Here is a 19,689-nt window from a genome sequence, read left to right on the forward strand (position 1 = left end):
CCCTCTGACGTGAAATGTGATCTAAAAAGCAACACACAATGCAAGAGCTCCTTGGTCAATGCCCGTCCCTTTCCCTCCTGCTCCAATCAGAGAAAGGAGCCAGCGTTTGGAGAGCAGGACACTGCAGGCTTATGGGAGTCAGGAGCCTCTCTACTGCCCATATCAGGTCGCCGGTGGCTTAGCATGGAGTTGCTGAGAAGAAGCAATGGGTTTTAGCAGCAGGTAAATCACCTCCCGTCCATTTTGCCTCGCTCACCAGAAAGACAAGCACGTGACCTGGTGCTTCTGCAGACTGGGGCCAGCGCAATCTGCCCCGGCATCTGCATCATTCCTTCTGTAGCTTCTCCTGTGAGCACATGTACATGGCATAGACTGGCAAGCCCCTAGTCAGTAGGGCCAGGCTGATTTACACCAGTTGCAGATTTGGCCTATTGGTGCTATTCTTCCCCTTTATTAGGACCCTCACTGGGGGAACTAAGCCACCGAATGACTTGTATCTTACCACACACCCCTAGTCCCCAGTCCACACGCCCCGTGACCTGAAACACTGCTCGTTTAGTACGGATGGTCACTGTCTGGCTTCATTTCAGAGGAGGTGGGCCCATTTCTAGAGGAGACTAATGGACAGGAACAAAACCGTGTATTCACCCCACTTTCTTCCCAAACGCTCTCCCATCTGGGTGGCCCCATATCCAGAATCACCTGTCTACTAACTTTCCCGATGGCCGCAACTAGAGACCTGACCTCTCCGAAGTTCTGTCTCTGAAACCCCATTTCAGACAAACGAGGCTGTACTACAGACATGACTTTGCCCTCCCGCTCTGCTTTCTGGGCTACTTCAAAGCTTGTGCTAATTATTATTCCAAAGCAGGGGAGGTTAGGGGGGTTGTTCATTGGAATAATGATACTGAGCCTTATACCGCTGCAAAAACAAAAGCGTGACATCCTGCCTCATTGACGTCAGTGGGAGCCTCACCATTGAATTCAGTGAGGCCAGGCGTTCATTTGAAATTGACTTCAGTGGAACTATGCTAAGAGCCACCAGTTGAGAATCTGTCCCTAAATCATTGACCGTCACACAGTCCCAGAGAGGTGGAGGGGTAAGTGGACACCAGAGCTCAGAGCGGGGTTAAATATGAGAACAACAATGCCTAATTCCTGGATTTCTCTCTTTGTGCTCAGACCTCTGCAAGGGACATCTTTCTTATCTGCACTGGAGGACAGAAGGGAAGGTTGAAAAACGTGATCTTTGCCTGTGTGGGGGAAGGGAGAGAGAAAGAAGAACAGATATTGTCAAAGAAGCCATTTGATCTCCCAGTGAGGCCTCTGTTCAGAACAGAAGTCACTCATGTGCTAACATCCATCTCTATTCAGAACAGCATTTGAACACATGCTTAGAGTTAGGCACTTGCAGAAGTGTTGTGCAGGGATGTTCTCCAGAACTGGTGCCAGAATTACATTCTGATGCTTTTCACTGAAGCGGACTCTTATTTAAACTTTATTCGTTGCAGCATTTTTCACTTGCTCGTGTTTCCCCAAGCTAGAGCCCGATTGGGAGCTGATGTCTAACCTCATGCAACCTCATTAAACAGGATTGCATGGTTAATTGGGGCTAAATTTGTTCTGCTATGTGCTTAGAAGCACTGGCTTTGGCTCCAATACAAATGGAAGAGCTTAACCTACAGAGGCCAGCACTGTTTCTTCTTCTTAAAAAAAAACCCCACCCCAAACATCAGCTGATCCAGTTATCGTAGAGCAAGGGGTCCCACCTAGAGCTGTAGTAACTAGAAATCTTAAAGCGGCTAGGCCAATCCCTAGTTATTTGCAGAGAATTTTCATAGGTAAGAATAGAGGCATTGGATTAGCAGCATGAAACAGAATTCCCTATGAGCCTCCGGCAGAAGGCTTGACTCTGATCTCTTTTACATGGTATTTTACTGGTGTAATTCAATGACTTCAGTGGAGTTACTCCTGGCGTACAGCAGTGGCTGGGAGATCAGAGTCAGGCCCTTTTTCTGTCTGGCCCTGGCGACCAATTATGAATGGCCACTTGTCTCAATTTATTACTTCTATTCCATCCACTGTTGAGAACTCCCTTCTGCTCGAGAAAGCCAGGCATCATGCAGCAATCACAATAATAATGACACTGAAAATAACCGGGTGAAATAAATACATAATTACTTATCAGCCTGGCTCAGTTAAAATAAGGGTTTAATTACTATCTGTTCCTGAGAACAGTATTTGCCTAATAAATCCACCCTTCCAAAAATGAGAGACCAATTTGGCACTGCACTGCTTCAGTTTTTCACTGATGTAACGCCACAGAGCTCATTGGGAAACTGGAATACTGCCGTGCTGAATTAAGCCCATTATGTCTCCTTTCAGATACTCTGAATTGGCTTTGTATTAAAGCTGGAGAACGGGCTGCTGGCCAAAGCATGAATCTGAGTCCAGATAAACAAATATTACTGCATGAAAAACTAACCTCTCAAATTCTCAGCCAGATGAACCTCTAGCCCTCTAGCCAGAGAAGGGTTTTCGTTAGTTAGTGAAGATATTTAGCAGTATTTTCTAAACAAGGCCACCTGATCAGGAGACCCCTTTGATATCACTGGCTTTTAAAAGATAGTTGTAAAGTTAATTAATTTGGCGGGGGAGGGGTCAATTGCAACCCATTACCAATGTCTGTGACTCAGACTTTTGTCTCGAGGTTGTTGTTTCTAATCAAATTGAGACAGAAATTCTATGAGTTGCTTTGAGCCCAGAAGTTGCTTCTGTGAAGTAGAGTTGGGTGGGTCTTCATCAAATTCTTAATGGACAAGTGTCTCCATCCAAACTAGCCTTTTTGGCATTTCCAGTGGAGACACCAAGGATCAACTGGGACATAAAGACCGGACTTGCCTCTCACAACTTGCTCTCTTAGGCAAACGTCCATTAAGGGAAAAGATAAGGCAACCCTAAGCTACTTTTCTCTTGTCACTGAAGCCCAAGTCAAAGCCAGGCTTGTGTGTCTTTCACCAGGATTTTATGAATTGGTGCAGATGAGCTACATTAGCCAAAACTCTCTAGCCCGCTAGCCAAATCTCTAGTTCTGATGTTGAGGGATATCAGAAAATGGTTTGCATGGCATGATGATGGGCCAGTGAACTTTTATAAAGATGGCAGGATTTGCTGTTTTGGAAACAGGATGTTCTTTCGGGCCAACCATATTTGCTGTTCAATAGGTCTAACCTTTTAATTTCACAACAGTACAAAAGCTGCGACACAATCCAGATCGCTGAATAGGGATGGACGTGTTCTTTCCTTTTATTCATGCAGTTTACGAACCATCGTGTTTTCCAGGCAAACCAAAAGGTCATGGCCATTCCTACAGGACATTATTTAGAAGATCTTTTGCAGACTCAGTTCCTTGACAATTTACTACATTTCTCATTTCAAGACACCCTAGAGGAATAGGCTAGAAACCCCACTCTGTGTGGAGAGATGTCATAAAAGCTTTACAGGCTCAGTAGCTGGAATGGGATTTTGTGTGTGTCCTTCACAAAATCTACAACACGGCGGCCCCTCAGAAGTAACAGCAAAATTAAAAAGTCAAATGGCAAGACAGTCCAAGCACAAGTCTCATCTAGGAATGTCTAGTCTCCAAGACACGCCATTGGGCGCAATACAATCTCTCACCCAGCACGTGCAGTTAGAGAGAGCTGGCATGGTGAAGACCTAAGCCAACATCCTACTAAATGTTTTACCCTACTGCCAGGCAATTAAACAGCATGGTACCCCCACTTACAGAGGATTAGAAATCCAAGAGACGGACACTGAAGCCTTCTGGCTCCCCACAGACTGGTTTAAATTGGAAGAGACTGCTCCGATTGTCTTTCGCTTCCATCAGCGCTCAAATGGCCCAAGACTCAGAACGGGCGATGGGGAAGAGATGGTTTTGGCTCTGTGTTTGCTTAGAGAATCAGCAGTTAGGTGAAGATAATCATTAATCATTTTAATTTTGCTCAATCCCACTTGGCTTTATTCTCTCTGCTGAGGAGGACATCCCCCTCAGTTGTCAGAGTTATGTACTTCTGAGGCCTTATTCTCATTTACACTAACTGAGCACTGGTATCAAAGATGACACAAGGTACAGGACAATGGAGAATCAGGCGTCAAATAATTTATGTACTCTGCTTCCTGGCATCTACTTTCAGTTCATTGGGCACCATCAGCCCACCCTGAAAGAGTTGCCAGGTGAATGGAAACGTGGTCTTCACATAATGCACTAAAGAAATCAACTTGATGGACGGAAAAACCTTCATTTATCCAGATGGACAAAAAGAGGCAGCACAGAGCTAAGTTCACTGAGCTGTGCAAGAACCGCCAGACTCCATGACCACAACACACGTGAAACACCTAGGTCATGAGCTAAACTGTAGCGTTGGGCATACACCTCACATGCTTTTGTTCCAAAGCATGGGCTTCTGCTCAACAAGCTACAGGCACAACCAGATGTGAACTCATGAACACTCCAGCCAGCAGAGGGCAGAGTTGTGCACAGGACGGCTTCACATATTATTCCAACATACCCTCTAAGGGCTGACTCATACAGTGCTTGTTCTGTTTTCACACAGTGCTTTCTCAGGAGAAACTTCCATTGTTCCAAAGGGGAGTTTTGACTGAGTAAGGGCCAGACTGACCCATTTACTCTCGTTGAGTAGTATTGGTTGAAGCCACTGACTGATTCTTGGTGTAACTGAATGTGAGTAAAAGTATCAGAAGTTACAGCTAGTTAAAAGAACCCACAAAGACATTTTTCCCCCTTAATTTTTGAAATTTCCAAATTTTAAATTATTTCAGTCATCTCTCATCAAAAAACAAGAAAATGCATTTTTACAAACATTTCATCCCATTTTTTCCCAATATTTTTTAAAGCAAAAATTGTTGCTATAATTTTGAAATTCTAATTTCCATCAATGCTATCAAAAACGGCCCCAACAATGGACTGTGTAAGGATTACAAGATCTGGCTCTAAAAAAGTAAGAACTCCAGGAAGATGAGATGGGACAAAGCGGAGGAACAGTGAAAAAAGACACAATCTCTCAGGAACAAAGATGAAACAAGTTTATAGGGGGTCTACAAACACATGCACACAGATCAGCGACAACAGGGGATTACCCACATAGAACGCACCTTCTGCCTTTCAAGGATCACAAGGAAGGGAAGAGCAACATCTCTGTGTATTTCAGAGAGGAGGTAGATTAAACAGTGAAGAGCTCAGATTGCATGGCTGTTGATGGGAAGGAAGGGAGCAGGGAGCCAGCTGGAAACAAGAACAAAACTTTTGAACATGAGATTGAAGAGAAACCTGAATGGTCTCAATGCTGCAGATCATTTTTCAACATGGCTAAGCCGACAAATAAGACATCACAGAACAAACATCAGGGAGGAGTGCAAGCTGGCACAGATAAAAAGGAGGACAACTGTTCTCCCTTGGAAGCATCCTAGAATTGAACTCTAGACAAGCTTATTTTGATTTTTGTGGTTCTGAAGACCTTAGGTATTTTCCCCCCTGGCATCCAGTATCTGACCCGAACTAGACATGGTGACAGAGCAAGGAAGGATAGTCTTGCAGTGCTAGCGGTGGCCACCAGAAACGCCAGAGAAGAACGAGCCTTTTCACCAGATTATCACCCCAATTTGTACAAGCTCAAATTCAGCCTCTCATTGCAGTTGTGCACCAAAGATGAATTTGGGCCATAATCCAACTGCGATATCTCCAAAGTTGATCACAACGCTCAATTTTGGAGGCTCCTTCTCCTCTTCCCCTTTGCAAGATAACATAGGCTCAATCCAAAGCGCACCTTCCACCTACTTCATTTGTTATTGTATCAGGCCCTATAGACTCCACCATCAGTTCTCTGCAACTCTTGCTTTCAGCACAGGTAGGATTTGAATAGGATTCAACAACAATACAGTATGATTCGCTTTAAAACCAGACAAATTCCATTTTTTATGTTCTTAATTCTTACATGCAATTCTGTTCATGCATATGAACACTCAAAGGAAAAAAAATTACTTATCATTACATACCATTTGTGTTGGAAATGATCAAGAATAGATTTCCCTCCCCATCTCCATGTAATTTTTGGTCACGTTTAGCAACTGACAGCAGGTTCTGGTAATTAAATCCAGTGACAAATTTACATTTATTTATTATACACCTTGTCTTTACAAATAAATTAATTTCATAGCTCTCATTAATTACTTGAACTTTGCTAAATGATTTCCAAACACGTTATTAACCTCGAGCTGTCTTCAGCAAACATGAGTAAATAATGAATCACCAGTAAGGAAACGTTGCTAAGTAATTTCTTTCTTTGAGTGATACAGTCACAAGGGTCGAGCGTCCACTTGGTAGGTTTTAAGCACAACACATGTCCATTGGGGATTGGAGGGGGGCAGATCGAAAGGATCCATGCAAGGGTTGGAAAGCCAGAGCCAGCATACTTAATGCATCTCTCTCTTGAATTGGGATTACACATCGGCAGCTCGGCTGAATGGGATGCTAAATAACTCAAGTGTTTAGCTGACGGCTGACTGGCAATAACTTCCGCTTCCTCCAAGTCCCTCCAGAGGCTATGCCAGCATCTATGGCTAAGATGCAAGCAGTGAGTGCTTCAGACAGACCCAGATTTCTGCAATGTTGGCTTGCTCTCAGCGCCAGAATTTCACTCAGTCCATCCATTTTTCCTTGCAAGATTACTTAATTTCTGCATAGTATTTATTAAAAAAAAAATAACCCACAACCAAACCGATTCACCCTTTGGAGACCTGACATTTCAATAGCTGCCATTCGGTGGTAAATTGCTAAGAATATTTGGACTTATTCTAACCACACAAAACAAAAACAAACATCAAAAATAAATATTGTCACCTTCCGACATTTGCCTCATTTATACCTGAAATGGGGAGTACAGTTCCTTCAGAGCCCTGGGGTGGCGCCCTCTTGGTCACCACAATCCCCATCCCAGGTTCTGATCTGAAGCCCAGCAAAGTCAATGGAAGTCTTTCCACGGGCTTGGTCAGGCTTTGGATCAGGTGTTAACCTGAGAGGTGGTGCAAAGGCAGGTACAGGACACTTGAGGTGGAGTCAAGATACCAGCTGCTCTTCTCAGGGTCCCCCCACCAGGCTCCACCAGGCTAGGAGCTTTGGGAATGAAGGTCTTAAGCCCTGAGAGGAGCAGCGGATTCAGTAGTCCATCTCTGGTGGCATGGATATGTCTCTGAAGTCAGCAGGCTTCACTAGCTCAGCTGCGAAAGAGCAGGACAGAGAGCTGATTATCTGATAGGCGCATCCTTGAGTCCCCACAGCATCATTGCACCTGGCCACACCACCTCTTTCTGTCTATGTTTTGACTGCAGCCAGATGATTCCTATATGGGGCCAACACGATTCACGTACCGGAAGCACTTCCAAAATGTACTATTATGGGCTGGATCGAGGCTTGAGAAACCACAGCTCGCCTTGGGGCATTGGGAGCCCAAGAAGGAATTTAGCCTGCCTCAGCCAGATTTCCCCCTGAGAGGCTCTGAAGAATGGCACACTGGAATGGCAGCTCTGTCATTATCACCTCGTGGCTCTAAATCATGGCATCTACAGAGACACAAAGCAATACGCTCAGCTGGTGTGAAATGGCTTGAAGGAAGCTATGCCAATTTTCAGCAGCCAAAGGTCTAGCCCCTGGATTTTACCACTTGACTGCCGCTTAGCAGGCAAGTCAGATAAAAGTACCATGTGTGGTGGAACATCACCACCACGTACTTCCATGGTGACAGCAGGACATCAACAGAATCTACCAGCAAGGGAAATGGTAGATTGTGAAAATATATCCCTGATCCCTTTTCCTGCCATTCACACAGACTCTATCTTACAGTTTCCCCTTTTTGGCCCATCACTGTGATGTCCAGATACTCGTTCTCAATAGGTAGTTTCAGTGACCTCAGTGGAGCTGCAACCATACAACCACTTCCACCAGCTGAGTATAAGGCCCACCCTACATGCGTGTGTGTTCTTGATGGTCAAACCACAAAAAATCTGGCAAGTTCGGCAGTGCACCCAGAAGTCTGGAATTCCGAAGTATCCAAATAGTAATGTACCGGTAATAATTGGAGATATACCAATCTCCTAGAACTGGAAGGGACCTCGAAAGGTCATTGAGTCCAGCCCCCTGCCTTCACTAGCAGGACCAAGTACTGATTTTTGCCCCAGATCCCTAAGTGGCCCTCTCAAGGACTGAACTCACAACCCTGGGTTTAGCAGGCCAATGCTCAATGCCTTGGCTATGCAAAACTGGCCGGCATATCTCATGAGAACAGGCTGTCTGTCCAATTCCCGCTCCTTCCTGCTCCCGGCTGAGATGGGAATACTGCAACAACAGTCCCTCAGGATAGTTTGGCCTGCCCAGACCCAATAGGAAGCAGGAAATGCAGAGGTGAAAACGAAAAATAATTTAAAGATTTTTTTTTTAAAAAGTCAATTTTCCTGAAATTCCAAAAAGAAAAGAAAGAAAAGGTTTGAGTTGGCTTTATGGATGCACATACACACACCAAGGCAGCTGCAAACTTTCCTTTCCATCTCGACCCACTTAGAAGCAGACAGAATGGGCTTCTTTCTAAGAGTGGCCAAGCTAATGCATTACATTCTGATACTTGCATTTTAATCCTAGGGTTGTACTGGCTCCTCTTGTCGCTTGGGCTCTGGGTAGGAGAACGGGAAGCCCAGTCGGAACTCGCATCCAGTAGCTGGGAGTCATTTATCACAAAAGCATGCTGCATCATCAAGGAATCAGAATTAAGGCCCCTCCGGCAGGGAACTTGCACACAATGACCCCAGGGGGTTGGGTTTTATAACGAAGGGGCAAAACCATGAAACACCAGAGCTGTCCGTGCTGTGTTCTTGAACTGGCAGACATGGCCAGTGGGACTCAGCCAGTCTGGTGTGGGTGATTGTAGGACGGCTAGGCTTCTTTAAAATGAATGAGAAAACCAAACCCAACCAAGCAGTGATGGCAACACCCCGGGACAGCTTGCACCACTGAAAAAAAATGGCGTGTCACATTCCTCACCAGACTGTCTCGTTTCACTTGGTTGAATTCCCTGCATCTTTGTGCCGTGGACACTCTCCGAGAGGTGAAACTACAGAGTATCATTTGTACGTCCCCTTGTAAACTCTGAATAGCCCCGTTGTTCAACAGGTCACAAGGACCGTGGGTCTGGAGAAGACTGCCTTCATTCACACCTTGGAGACTAGACCACTACGTAAATGTGTGTGATCAATAGCTGGCCACATCTGTGGTCCACTTTTCCCAGATAACTTGACCTCTTGTTCCACAGAACAGAGAAACTGTATGAAAACCTTTGGCATCTGATTTGTGGCCTGGCATTCTTTTGCCCACTAAATGCTCTCTGGGAAATATCTTCTTCTTCTTCTTTCTTTACATCACTGTCTCTCTTTCTTCTTCAACAAGTACCATGGGTCTGTCTCCGTCATAAAGTCCAGAGCCATTCAGGTACTCCTCTTCTTTGTTGTACTGCTCTGGCCCAGAAGAAGGCATGGAGTTTTCAGAAATGGAGCCATTTTTGACATAGCCCGGCAAATTTCGGTGTCCGTTGAGGGCACCCGGTACAAGTCTCGTATTGAGATGTAAGGCGAGGGCCCCTCTGGTGGTTACATTAGTGATGCTGGTATGGGAGACCATGGGTCCATAGCTATAGGTTGTGCTCCCACTTCGTGCTTTTCTTTTAAAGTCAAGGGCTAACGTCCACCTGCTCCATGACTTCTTTATTTCGGCTTGAACCTGAAGAGATGGAGAGAAAAGAGAGGGAAGATCGTGAGTGAGGAATGAAGGGAAGAATGGTGCAGGATGACGCTGGTGACTGGGCTACAGAAGGAGGTAGTGTTGACAGAGATACCTGGCTGGGGGATTAATAGGAGTAAAGGGATTCAAATGGGGACAAAGGGATAGTTATGCTGGATATCATGGACCATCCCTTAGTGGCAGGATAAATGAGAGTGTGGAATGCTCTGCTGAGGACAATGGCGGAAGTCCCACTGCTTGCACCATTTACCACTTGACTGGGCCAAGTGGCAGCCTGGGATGGACTAGAAGGCCTGTTAGGTCTTTCCCATCTCTCAGCTGGTATAAATGGGCACAGCTCCCCTGACTTCAACGGACTCTGGTTTGACTTCGGTGGACACAGACTCATTTACACCACCTAAGGATCTGGCCCCAGTATGTGTCCCTAACTGATTGGCGCTTTCTCTCCTTCACTTTATCTCTGTCTCCTTGTGGAAGACGCATGACCTTCCCCTCCAAATTTCCTTTCCCAGCTGCCTATTTGGAGTCCTCCCTGAGCCGTAAGCAACCAAACCACTGCCTGCTAGGTAAAACTCTGAAAGGCTCGGTCCCAAAGGAAGACACCTTGCCTTACTGCAAACTCTTTAAAAAAGTATAGCAAACTTCCGGTATATTGGGATCATTCAAACCATTTGTTCTCCATATGCAGCCTATCCCCCCAAAAAAACCCTGGCTAATCAACCAACCAGCCAACAACACCCAGCCCATAATTTAGAGCCAGCGTCGGTAACACACAGTGCAGTAATCAGTGGTCCCGTCTGACCTTAGAATCTCTTAATCTTGAGTGAATGTTTTTACCATGCCACAAGGCAGTTGCTCTCAGGCCATGATGAATGTTTTTTCATTAGGCTTTCTTAGCTAGTCCACTAGTTTTGTTCTTTGCCTCGTGTGCCATTGCAGCATTAGTATTTAAATCAAATACTTGGTCTGGACTAATATGGAGATTTAGGATGGCAGAAAGTCATTATTCAGATTGGAACGTGGCCAGGACGCCTGGGTTAATACCTCTACTCTCCAGAAAAAATGCCCTTGGATTCTGAATGGCTACAAGTTGGCAAGGCCTGGGTTTTATACCCTCTCCAAAGAGCAGCAATGTCAACAGCAAAACTGGAGTGAAGATCTACAAGAAGAATGAGTGAGCTGCAAAATATGCCTTATTGCGAGAGATTGCAGGAGATCAATCTAGAGGTAGAGTATCAAAGAGGAAGTGAAGAGGCAAGTTAATCATGGTCTGTTAAGTACTGACAAAGGGAGAAGGTATTGGGTAGCAGAAGGCTGTTTAATCTAGCAAAACAAGATCTAATGGCTGGAAGGTGAAGTCAGCAACGTTCAAACTGGAAACAATCTGCCCATTTTTGACACAGACAGTAATTAACCGTTGGAATAGCTCACCAAGGGAAGGGGTGGATTCTCATGATTTGGAGTTTTTACATCGAGACTGGATGTCTTTCTAAATGATTACACTCTATTTCCAACACAAACTACTGGGCTTGATGTAAGAATCGCTGGGTAAGGTTCACTGGCCTGTGTTATGCTGCAGATGATCATAGTGGTCTGTTCTGGCCTTAATCCCTATGCATGTTACCAGAGGGTAGAATGGTAGCCTGGTGAATCAACTCCCCCTGAGCTCTCCCTGCTGCTCCAAGAAGAACTACAAACAACAATCCCCCAGAATGTGCATTGCTGATGATGCAGGAAAAGAGTGTGAGTGACCAGAAGGTTTAGAGGCTGGTGAAGTAACTCAACATTAATAAGTAGTGGGCTGTGATTCACAGGCAAGTTAATAATGGAACTTACGTAGACCCGTGTAGAGGACAAAAAAGCTTCTCCCAGAAGAAGCTGTGGGAAGACTGGACCCAGGCAGACATCTCACCTTGTCCATGAAGGACAAGAAGCAATGGGCTTAAACTGCAGCAAGGGCGGTTTAGGTTGGACGTTAGGAAAAACTACCTGACTGTCAGGGTAGTTAAGCACTAGAACAAATTGCCTAGGGAGCTTGTGGAATCTTTGTCACTGCAGGGTTTTTAAGAACAGGTTAGACAAACGCCTGTCAGGGATGGTCTAGTTATTATGCAGTCCTGCCTTGAGTGCAGTGGACTGGACTAGAAGACCTCTCAAGGTCCCTTTCAGTCCTACACGTCTATGATTCTAAGAGTGCCCTCTTTGCTCCAGCCATTCAGATGGACCCAACTGCTCATCCCAATATACTGCCCACACTGTGCTGAAAGAGTGGGGCCTTGGCCTCCCTGCCTTCAAGAATCTGCAAGCGGGGAGGAAGCGAGCAGATCTGGAGTTCACCAGAGCACAGGGATTGCTGCTGTGGGAGGCTCTTCCATATGGGCTGCTAATGATCTTTCCCTAAATGGCTCAGATGGTATGGGCCTGATTCTCCATCATCTTGTCCCTCGTGCTCTCATTTACCCTGGTGGAGAGGGGGGTGCAAAATGTTACTGGACCTAGTTTGAACCGATTCTCATTTGGTAGCATTTTAGATCCACGTCACCCAGGGGCAAACGACTAAGAAAGGTGCAAAGCAGTGGAGACATTTCTATACCAAGAGTCTAATTCTCTGCTTGCCTAACTCCAGTGACCTCAGTAGAGTTAACCCCAGTGGGACTAGCTGACTGTAGATATTTGGACTCTATTTATAATGAAAGAGGATCATTAAGAACCAAAGACACTCACCTCTCCATTGCAAAAACAGTATATGATGGCAACAAAAAATCCCTGGAAAGAAGATGAAACAACACATTAGCATTTATCCTGCTGCAGCTCAATGTCAATTCACTGAAACCATGGCCCAAATCCACATAGTTTCACTGATGGCAATGGAGCAACACCAGTTTACCCCAGCTAAAAACTAGCGCAAACTAGGAAAACTCCTGTTGTCTAGCAGCCTACAAGAAATGGGTGGCAATGACTGTCCTCCAGGCTATCGGCTAACCAGCGTTTAAAGCATACTATGTGCACTGGCTGGCTGGCTGGCACATCTGTCCTGGGCTGCGGTACAAAATGCACATTTGTTTCCTGTTGCAGATGTCCTGTAAAGGCTTTGGAAGAGCAGCTGCTCACCACTGTCCCAGGTCATTTTACTGCCCTGGGAAAATTTTCAAGCTTTCAGAAATGTGCCTCTTTTGCATCAGGACAAACCCGAGACCTTTAGAATTTTTTGGCAGAAAACCCCAGAGCTCTCAGAAGATCCCATAGCTCATATGATGAGGGCACTTAGCAGGGAGGTAGAAGTCCCATGTTTGAGCCCTTACTCTGAACCAGGCAGAGCAGAGACTTGCACCCCAGTCTGCTATGTCCCAGGCGAGTGGCCTAATTGCTGCATCTATGGAGTACTCTGGGGTGGGGCTTTCTCACACTCGCTTCTTGGAGATGTTCCACTTCATATCAATAAATATTCGGGGGGAAGTGGGGAGAGACTGACTGTATAGCCCAGTGTCAGGGCAGTCACAGAATCATAGAATCTCAGAGTTGGAAGGGACCTCAGGAGGTATCTAGTCCAACCCCCTGCTCAAAGCAGGACCAATCCCCAACTAAATCATCCCAGCCAGGGCTTTGTCAAGCCTGACCTTAAAAACCTCTAAGGAAGGAGATTCCACCACCTCCCTAGGTAACCCATTCCAGTGCTTCACCACCCTCCTAGTGAAAAAGTTTTTCCTAATATCCAACCTAAACCTCCCCCACTGCAACTTGAGACCATTACTCCTTGTTTTGTCATCTGCTACCACTGAGAACAGTCTAGATCCATCCTCTTTGGAACCCCCTTTCAGGTAGTTTAAGGCTGCTATAAAATCCCCCCTCATTCTTCTCTTCTGCAGACTAAATAACCCCAGTTCCCTCAGCCTCTCCTCATAAGTCACGTGCTCCAGCCCCCTAATCATTTTTGTTGGCCTCCGTTGGACTCTTTCCAATTTTTCCACATCCTTCTTGTAGTGTGGGGCCCAAAACTGGACAGTCAGTTGGGATGTGAGAAATCCAGGATCAGATGAGATGAGAAGCCAGTTTTGGGACCCAGTCATGCATTCCCTTTGCACCCAAATGGGAGTTCTGGGTGTGCAAAGAATGCAGGGCCAGGTCCTCCCATGTCAGGTCCAGTCTGAATCTGCACCTCCCTGCACTTTGGATCCAGAGATTGTCTGAGCTCGGCTCTAATTTCCCAGCTTCATGTCAGCCACGCCAGTCGGTCACTTAAGATTTTAAACCATTGGTCAATAGGTTGTCCTGAAGGGAGGGCTGCGCAGTGTGCATGCAACACAATTTTCATCAGATGGCTGCACTCATTTTGGCTAAAAGATCCCAATCCTGCACTCAGATCCGCATTATACCCCAGCTTATCATCGACTTCAGTGGGGTGCTGCGGTTCATGTCAGCGGATCTGTTTGTAGGACTAGGACAAGCTACTTTGAGGCCAGCTGGCTTAAATCCATGCAGCTCTCTTGCCCGATCCCTGTTAAGGATCTAACCTGGATCTCAAGGGATTTTGGTGGACAAATGATCGTAAAACGATTAAATTTTTTGCCTGACACATTGTCCCAAAGCACCCTAACACGGTTTGCAAATACATAATACACCCAGCACCAAAGTACAGCCATTAAGTCTTGGGAATGTAACTTGGCACCGATTAAAAATCCTTTCCCCCAAAGCAGAACACATTTGATGTCCACCTTCCATCCCACCAAACACCACTACTTAAAATGCCCAGAAAGCTTAACAGGGTACAGGGTACAGTACCTGGAAAGAGTTGAACAGCATTTCATAGTGCATTTGAACTTGCCAAAGAATCCCTGATACCTCTGTATATGGCAAAGCCATGAAAACTATATAGTGAACTCCAAACAGAGGCATAAGGACAAGCGTAGATTTCAGCAGCTTCCTGTAGGAACAGAAGAAGGAGAGAAACACATGGAGAAAGTCATGAGTCTGAATTATCCTCTGGGTCTCCTTAGGGTCTGGATTGAGGCAAGGTGGTGAAATGGTGCTGGGGCTGTGGGGGGGAAGAGGAGGGAAGCTTGCACTGCTGCTGCCCATGATGTGCCCGACTGCGGATATCTAGTCTCCAGGCCCATCAAGCCAGTACCTTCCACCAGCAGTAAAAATCCCTGTAAACGAAGGATAGTGCTGCTCCATATCTCGGGCCAGCCTGCCTATGCTCAGACGGGACAAGGAGGGAGACTTCCAAGACCGTGCCACGCTTGCATCCCCTGGGCACTGGCATGCTTGGTGGGGGATGGAATGGAGGAGATCAGCAGAGCTGGAGGGATGCTGACCTGGCTGGGAGGCATCAGGGCTAGCTGGGGGCACTGGAGAGAGAATGCCAGGCTATCCTATGGAATGGGGCAGCTTGTCTGCTATCACCTTGTGTTTCCCTGAGGTGTAATGTGCGCTGGAGGTCCCCTAGATGGAGGTACAACTCCACCTCAGCAGGAGCCCTTGTGCCTTAGCTACAACCCAGACCCTAGCATTTGGCTGGGTTCATCCCTCGAATCTCTAAGGGAACAGACACTGCCTGGAAATGATGCCGACCCAGGGATCGAAACCACTGCCAATGGTGACGGCAATTGCCAAATGCAGGCAATTAGCAAGGGGCAGCATTGCCAGGAGGCCCGGTGCTTTCGCTGTCCGACGACTGACAATCTCTGCAGGGATTAAAAAATAAAAAGAGCTGAGCCCGTCCAAGCCATAATTAATAGCAAGCCTCTCCGAGCGAGAAATAAACAAACAGATCAGTCACGGCTGTGACATGGCAGCAAAACAAACCTTTGCATTTTGAAGCCAAATTCCAGCCCCACTTCCAATGAAACATAGAATTGTAGGACTGGAAGGGACCTCGAGAGCTCATCAAGTCCAGTCCCCTGCACTCACGGCGGGACTAAGTATTATCTCACTTTTGGAGACTCTTCTGGGAGCAAGCTGGTAGAGGCGACCTGGGAATCCTGCTTTTCAGTGATACCAAACTGAATTATTTTGCTCTCTCTCCTCTGGATGTTGTGCGCTGAATCATTTGAACTTGAGCCTACAAACACCCTGGGAGTTCTCTAGCTGCGGAGGTCTCTCAGCTATTTACTTTCACAAACTTTGACTACATTGCAAATATGCTTCATTGTCAAGGGAAAAGGAACGGAAAAAAAGAAAAAACCCAAACAGACAAGAAAACCCAAGACGAAACTCCAAACTTCCTGTGAATAGTTAGGAATCTTTCTTCACTTGAGCAATTGCAGGTCAAGGTTTCGAAAACAAGGGAGGGGAGAAGTATAAAAAGGAAGGATGGGATTTTACGGTACAGCCAGGGCCTTTTGCTTTATGCCGTTGGTTCAAAGTCAACCTAGGGCAGTAGTGTTCGAAAATCATTAGTATTAATTATTTGGGTCCCGGTAAAGCATGGAGGCACTACGGTAGTGAGATCGGGACCCTACTGCGCTAGGCTCTGTACAAACAAAACATAACAGACAGCCCCTGAAATCTAAATGGACAAGGCAGACAAAGAACGGAACCTCCCCAGCGTCACACGGTAGAGCCAAGACCAGAGCTGAGGTTTCCTGAGTAGCAGCCCAGGGCCCTAGCCACTGGACCAGACACTCCTACCACCCAACAGCTGTTGGTGGTCTCCTCAATAGATGGTGTACGTGGCCACCTCCCAAGTACCACTGTCATCGTTAGCCCTGGATGGCCCTGCCAGCAGAGAGGCCATGAGCCAAACTGACCTTGGAAGCTGAACTCCCCTCCAGGCTAGGATCTACCCTCCTTAAGGGAGCACTGAGAGGAGGCTTGCAATGCCCCGGTACGCCATGTGCTGCTGCTCCACCGGAACTCTGCTGGCTCGGTGGAAAGCATAGCGGTGGCTGAGGCTGCATGTTAGGAGACTTTGATCTCCCAGGCTGTCAAGCCCATCCTGTGTTTCTCGCTGTCTCGTGCCATAAGGGAAAGGGACTCACCTGTACTGTTGTCTCGTATCGCACCTCCCTGCGTTTGTCTCCCGTAGCTTGGTTGCTAGGACTCGGATAATATTGATAAAAAGAATAAAATTTACCTGGAAAAGAGAAAGATTTTTTTTTTAAATCACGAAACCAAAACCTGCAGCGCTACTGGATTGAGATGGCACTGTCCTCCCAGATGTTTCCAGAGAGCATCCTCAGCTCCTACTGGAGGAGGTGAAGGTACGCAGCTCCTTCACAACCAGCTCAGCAATTTAGCAAGCTCAGGCCAACTGTGTCTAAGCTGAGTGCTCTCTGCTTGATCTTGTGTCACGGAGATACGGATGGGCCACCCCTTTTATTCTGGTCCCTAGCAGACCTCATCACATCCAGCTTTGTTATTGTCTCATGGTGGTAACAGGCACGTGTGACAAGATCTATCTAGGCACTTAAGATAAAATTCACTCCGGAGCAAGGAGCCCGAGCAACGGCCATGGCTCTATTTAAAAACCACGTGACCAGCGGGAATTTTTCAACGGAAAATGCTGATTCGTCCAAACCAAAACTTTTCCTGGAAACGTATCGGTTTCAATGAAGGTTTCCCAGCTGCAGGATGGAACTTTTGGTCAAAACCAGAGAGAAAACCAAAACCATATCTCAGAATAGCCAATAGCTAGCCCCTCCCCTGGGAGATGGAAGACCCAGGTTCAAGCCCCTACTCCACATTGGGATGAGCATGGAGGCAAAACCCCATCCCACTCCAGTGCCCTGAGCATGAGGCTATAGAGTCAATTACTCTCTTTGTCCCGGTGACCATGTAGTTATTTCCATATGGTAGAACAGCTCCAATAGGAGAGATTGAAAGAAAGCCTGACTCCAGAGCCCAGCGGGGTAGGGCACTTGCCTGGGGTATGGAAGACCCACGTTTTGGAAGTTCTCTTCTTCACCCCAATGCGAAACGACAACAGATTTCAAAAGCTGGAAATTGTTCACAAAGTGGAATTTTTGTTTTCCGGCCAGCCCTACTTCAGTGAGATTTGATGGCGCATTGAGGTGAATTTTGCCTTTCCACCATGCTCGTCACTAGGGCCCTACCAAATTCACAGTCTATTTTGGTCAATTTCATGGTCAGAGGATTTTTAAAATCATAAATTTAATGATTTCAGCTATTTAAATCGGAAATTTCACGGTGTTGTAATTGTAGGGGTCCTGACCCAAAAAGGAGTTGTGTGTGTGTGTGGTGGGGAGGGGCGTCACAAGGTTATTGTAGGAGAGTTGCGGTATTGCTACCCTTACTTCTGCGCTGTTGCTGGCGGTGGCGCTGCCTTCCGAGCTGGGCAGCTGGAGAGCAGCAGCTGCTGGCTGAGTGCCCAGCTCTGAAGGCAGAGCTAATGCCAGCAGCAGCGCAGAAGTAAGGACAGCAGGGTATGGTATTGCTACCCTTACTTCTGCACTGCTGCCTTCAGAGCTGGGCCCTTGGTCAGCAGCTGCCACTCTCCAGCTGCCCAGCTCTGAAGGCAGCAGCGCAGAAGGGTGGCATGGTCTGGTATTACTTACTTCTGCCCTGCTGCTGGCAGGGCTCTGCCTTCAGAGCTGGGTGCCCAGCCAACATCTGCCACTCTCCAGCCACCTAGTTCTGAAGGCAGCGCAGAAGTAAGAGTGGCAATACTGTGACACCCCTAAAATAACCTTGTGACCGCCCTGCAACTCCCTTTTGGGTCAGGACCCCCAATTTGAGAAACACTGGTCTCCCCCGTGAAATCTGCACTGTATCGGGTAAAAGCACCCAAAGACCAGATTTCACAGTGGGAGACCAGATTTCATGGTCCATGACGCATTTTTCATGGCGATGAATTTGTAGGGCCCTACTCATCACTAAGCATCTGAGTGCCTCAAAATGGCTGAAAGAACGGAACCTTTCGAACAGGTGATTGAAATTCAGCCAGAAGTCTGAATGATTCTTCCCCTCCCCCCTGCACCAGTCAGGTGCCTCTAAATCAGGATCGAGGCCTGTTGGCCGGACAAAGTGGGATGGGGGCAGCTTGCACGGCCTCTGCCCTTGTTGGACAGTATCTTCATGGGCTAGGGCTCTGTGTGAAACTGGTCTACATTTTTCTGCAGAGTTGATTACTTGGGCCTAGAGGCCTCAGCGGAGATCAGGGCCCCCTTGTGCTAGGGGCTGTACAAAGCACAGACTAAGAGGCGGTCTCTGCCCTGAAGAATATGAAATCTAAAGAGACATGACAGACTACAGAGAGAGGAACGGGAGTCTTATTACTGCCATTTTAAAGATGGATACATGAGGCGCAGGGAGGTAACTGGCAAATCTTGGCCCCGTAGAAATCAATGAGAGTTTTGCCATTGACTTCAACGGAGCCAGAATTTCACTCTTAAGTGACGGACCCAAGGTCGCACAGAAAGTCTGGGCAGAGGCAGGAATTTCACTCAGAAATCATGACTCCTAGCTTTGCCACAAGGCTTCCTTTCTCTCCAGCTACCAATGGCCAAGCCATTAGACCGTCTATGACCTGTGTTTGTTTCTTTGCAGTCCTTCATCAGGCCTTGTATTTCCTGATTGCTACTGTATTGCCATGATCTCAATCTGAAGGAAACAAGGAAGGAAATTCCTCTTGTTTTTCCTGAAACACCAGCAAAGCTTTGAAGGAAATGCAAACAACTGAATAACTTCTAAGTTACCAGTGCAGTGGAGGGACTTCAAGCTCCTTAGACCCAGAACTGTCTGAGAGCTCATCCAGAAAATGCAAAACTTTGTCCGGAAACGGATGACAAGCCAGTGCAGGGACTGAAAAAGCAGCCAATTGTGCAATAGGAACCCACAGAGACTAAACGGAAACAACCCACAGAATA

General features: G+C 46.7%; 1 protein-coding gene across 1 annotated transcript in view; it reads right to left on the bottom strand.

The window, feature by feature from the left end:
- Window positions 1-1,445: 1,445 nt before the first annotated feature.
- PTH1R (parathyroid hormone 1 receptor) overlaps window positions 1,446-19,689 on the bottom strand; it is a 165,034-nt gene continuing 146,790 nt past the window's right edge. Inside the window, exons 10-13 of the mRNA XM_039525674.1 lie at window positions 16,843-16,937; window positions 14,642-14,783; window positions 12,587-12,628; window positions 1,446-9,841 (exon numbers count right to left, since the gene is read on the bottom strand). Coding sequence (XP_039381608.1) covers window positions 9,479-9,841; window positions 12,587-12,628; window positions 14,642-14,783; window positions 16,843-16,937 — 642 coding nt within the window. The 3' untranslated portion in view covers window positions 1,446-9,478. The remainder of the gene's footprint in view (window positions 9,842-12,586; window positions 12,629-14,641; window positions 14,784-16,842; window positions 16,938-19,689) is intronic.

Source organism: Mauremys reevesii, linkage group 2 (assembly GCF_016161935.1).
Source record: "Mauremys reevesii isolate NIE-2019 linkage group 2, ASM1616193v1, whole genome shotgun sequence".
Lineage (NCBI taxonomy): Eukaryota > Metazoa > Chordata > Testudines > Geoemydidae > Mauremys > Mauremys reevesii.